General features: G+C 47.6%; 1 protein-coding gene across 1 annotated transcript; it reads left to right on the top strand.

Annotated features, from left to right (window-relative positions):
- Positions 1 to 557: 557 nt before the first annotated feature.
- Positions 558 to 2,108, top strand: LOC141283060 (uncharacterized; the record flags this gene model as incomplete). The annotated part of the gene is made up of 2 exons (XM_073816310.1): positions 558 to 1,611; positions 1,708 to 2,108. Coding segments are annotated over 2 exons (1,455 nt in total), but the record flags the coding sequence as incomplete, so codon positions are not given.
- Between the last annotated feature and the right edge of the window lie 223 nt (positions 2,109 to 2,331).

Here is a 2,331-nt window from a genome sequence, read left to right as displayed (position 1 = left end):
GCAATGCGCATAATTCCGCAAGGCCGCTCTTTCATCTCTCACCTCCTCGCACTGGCATCTTCCGTGCATGCATTAGATGACCAAATTGACATTAATCAAGCAATTCGGAACGAACTCGAATTATGGATTACTTTCCTGAAACAATGGAATGGTTTATCCTTTTTCTACAACGATCTGCTTTCTCTTCCCGAAGACATTCAATTATTTACCGACGCAGCCCCATCCGTCGGTTTCGGTGGATTTTTTCAGGGGCACTGGTTCGCGTCTACATGGCCCCCTCAAATGCTCAACTCTCCCCAGTCCTCCGCACTGTTTGAACTTTACCCAATAGTCGTTGCTGCTTTTCTGTGGGGAAAAAACTGGTCGACGAACAATATCCTGGTATACTGCGATAACGAAGCAACCGTACATTGCATAAATAAAGGCCGCTCTCATTCCATCGCTCTGATGCCACTAATAAGACGTCTATTCTGGATTTCAGCTTGTGATCAATTTATCATTACAGCTAAACATATTCCCGGATCCAAAAATCAAATAGCTGATTCTCTCTCTCGTTTTATGTTCCAGAAATTCAGAATGCTGGCTCCGGAGGCAGACCCATCACCAACCCCAGTACCTCATTATTCACAACTCATATTCCCATAACACATCCTTTAAAAGCGCTCCTCGACGCGTCACTCGATTCTATTCTCCAAGCAGTTTCACCTAGAACCATTAATTCATATCTAACAGCATGGAGATGTTTCAAAACATTTCACCTTTCTTTTAACCTGCAATTTCCAGATTTTTCTCTCCTCACAATTACTTCATTTATTTCCTACCTCAATTCCGTTAAGAACCTCCAAGTAGGGTCTATTAAAGGATATTTAAGCGGCATCCAATTTTTTCATAAATTAATCTACGGTTTCCCCTCCCCCGAAATAAATAATTCTCAAACTTCTCTTCTAATTAAAGGAATCCAGCGCTCTCGCCCTTCAAAAATAGATTCAAGACAACCTATAACCCTGGACATCCTCACAAAATGTATCCAAATTCTCCGCACAGGTTATCATTCGAGCCATACAGCTCATACCCTCGATGCCATGTTTTTATTGTCTTTTTTCGGTTTCTTGAGATGCTCCGAAATTGCAATAAACTCAAAATTCAACCCGAAAATCCACCCGACTATCTCCGACTTGTCCATTCTCGATAGTGAATCAATCGCCTACTTCATCAAACAAAGTAAGACGGACCAAGAGAAGAAAGGCCATTATATATACATTTTCAATCTCCCATCCCCAATTCAACCGTACCAGGCTCTTTTGTCTTATTTAAAACTCAGGAATGCCCAGTCTAAATCCGCAATGGACCCTCTATTCGTCGACGACTCCAACCATCCCGTTACACGTTTTTGGTTCCAAAAACACTTAAAACAAATCATAGCTCTGTCAGGTTTACCCGTGGAGCATTTTTCCAGCCACTCATTTCGCATTGGAGCAGCAACTACTGCAGCTCAAAAAGGTCTATCACAAAACCAGATACAAGCCCTCGGTCGATGGTCATCAGACGCTTTCAAAAGCTACATCAGGTATAATCATCTGCACATTAAAGAAGCACATGCAGCCATGATCGGTTAAACATTTATTCAGATCAACAGCCCATAAATTCATATACATAAGTCACAACTCATCTTATTATCATTCCATTATTTTTTTTTAAATCTTTCAGCATCGGACAGGGCTCCCCTCCTGGTGCAGCAGACCCACGGCTCCCTTCGGTCGCAGGGCGAACCCCCCGTCTGTCGTCTGAGCTATGCCATGTTCTGCGACGGATGGGGATCCCCCTGCCCGGTGCAGCAGAGCCGCTGGCTCCCTTCAGGCGCAGCAGGAGCCCTCCGTCCGACGCGTCAACCCCGCTTAATAACATGCCTAGTCAGCATCAGACAGGGCTCCCCTCCCGGTGCAGCAGACCCACGGCTCCCTTCGGTCGCAGGGCGAACACCCCGTCTGTTGCCTGAACTATACCATGTTCTGCGATGGATGGGGATCCCCCTGCCCGGTGCAGCAGAGCCGCTGGCTCCCTTCGGGCGCAGCAGGAGCCCTCCGTCTGACGCGTCAACCCCGCTTTAATTACATGCCTATTCAGCGTCGGACAGGGCTCCCCTTCCGGTGCAGCAGAACCACGGCTCCCTTCGGTCGCAGGGCGAACCCCCCGTCTGTCGCCTGAGCTATACCATGTTCTGCGATGGATGGGGATCCCCCTGCCCGGTGCAGCAGAGCCGCTGGCTCCCTTCGGGTGCAGCAGGAGCCCTCCGTCTGACGCGTCAACCTCGCCTTAATTACATGCCTATCC

The sequence above is a fragment of the Paramisgurnus dabryanus genome, chromosome 12, assembly GCF_030506205.2.
Source record: "Paramisgurnus dabryanus chromosome 12, PD_genome_1.1, whole genome shotgun sequence".
Classification (NCBI taxonomy): Eukaryota; Metazoa; Chordata; class Actinopteri; order Cypriniformes; family Cobitidae; genus Paramisgurnus; species Paramisgurnus dabryanus.
This window is presented reverse-complemented; position numbering and strand designations above follow the sequence as displayed.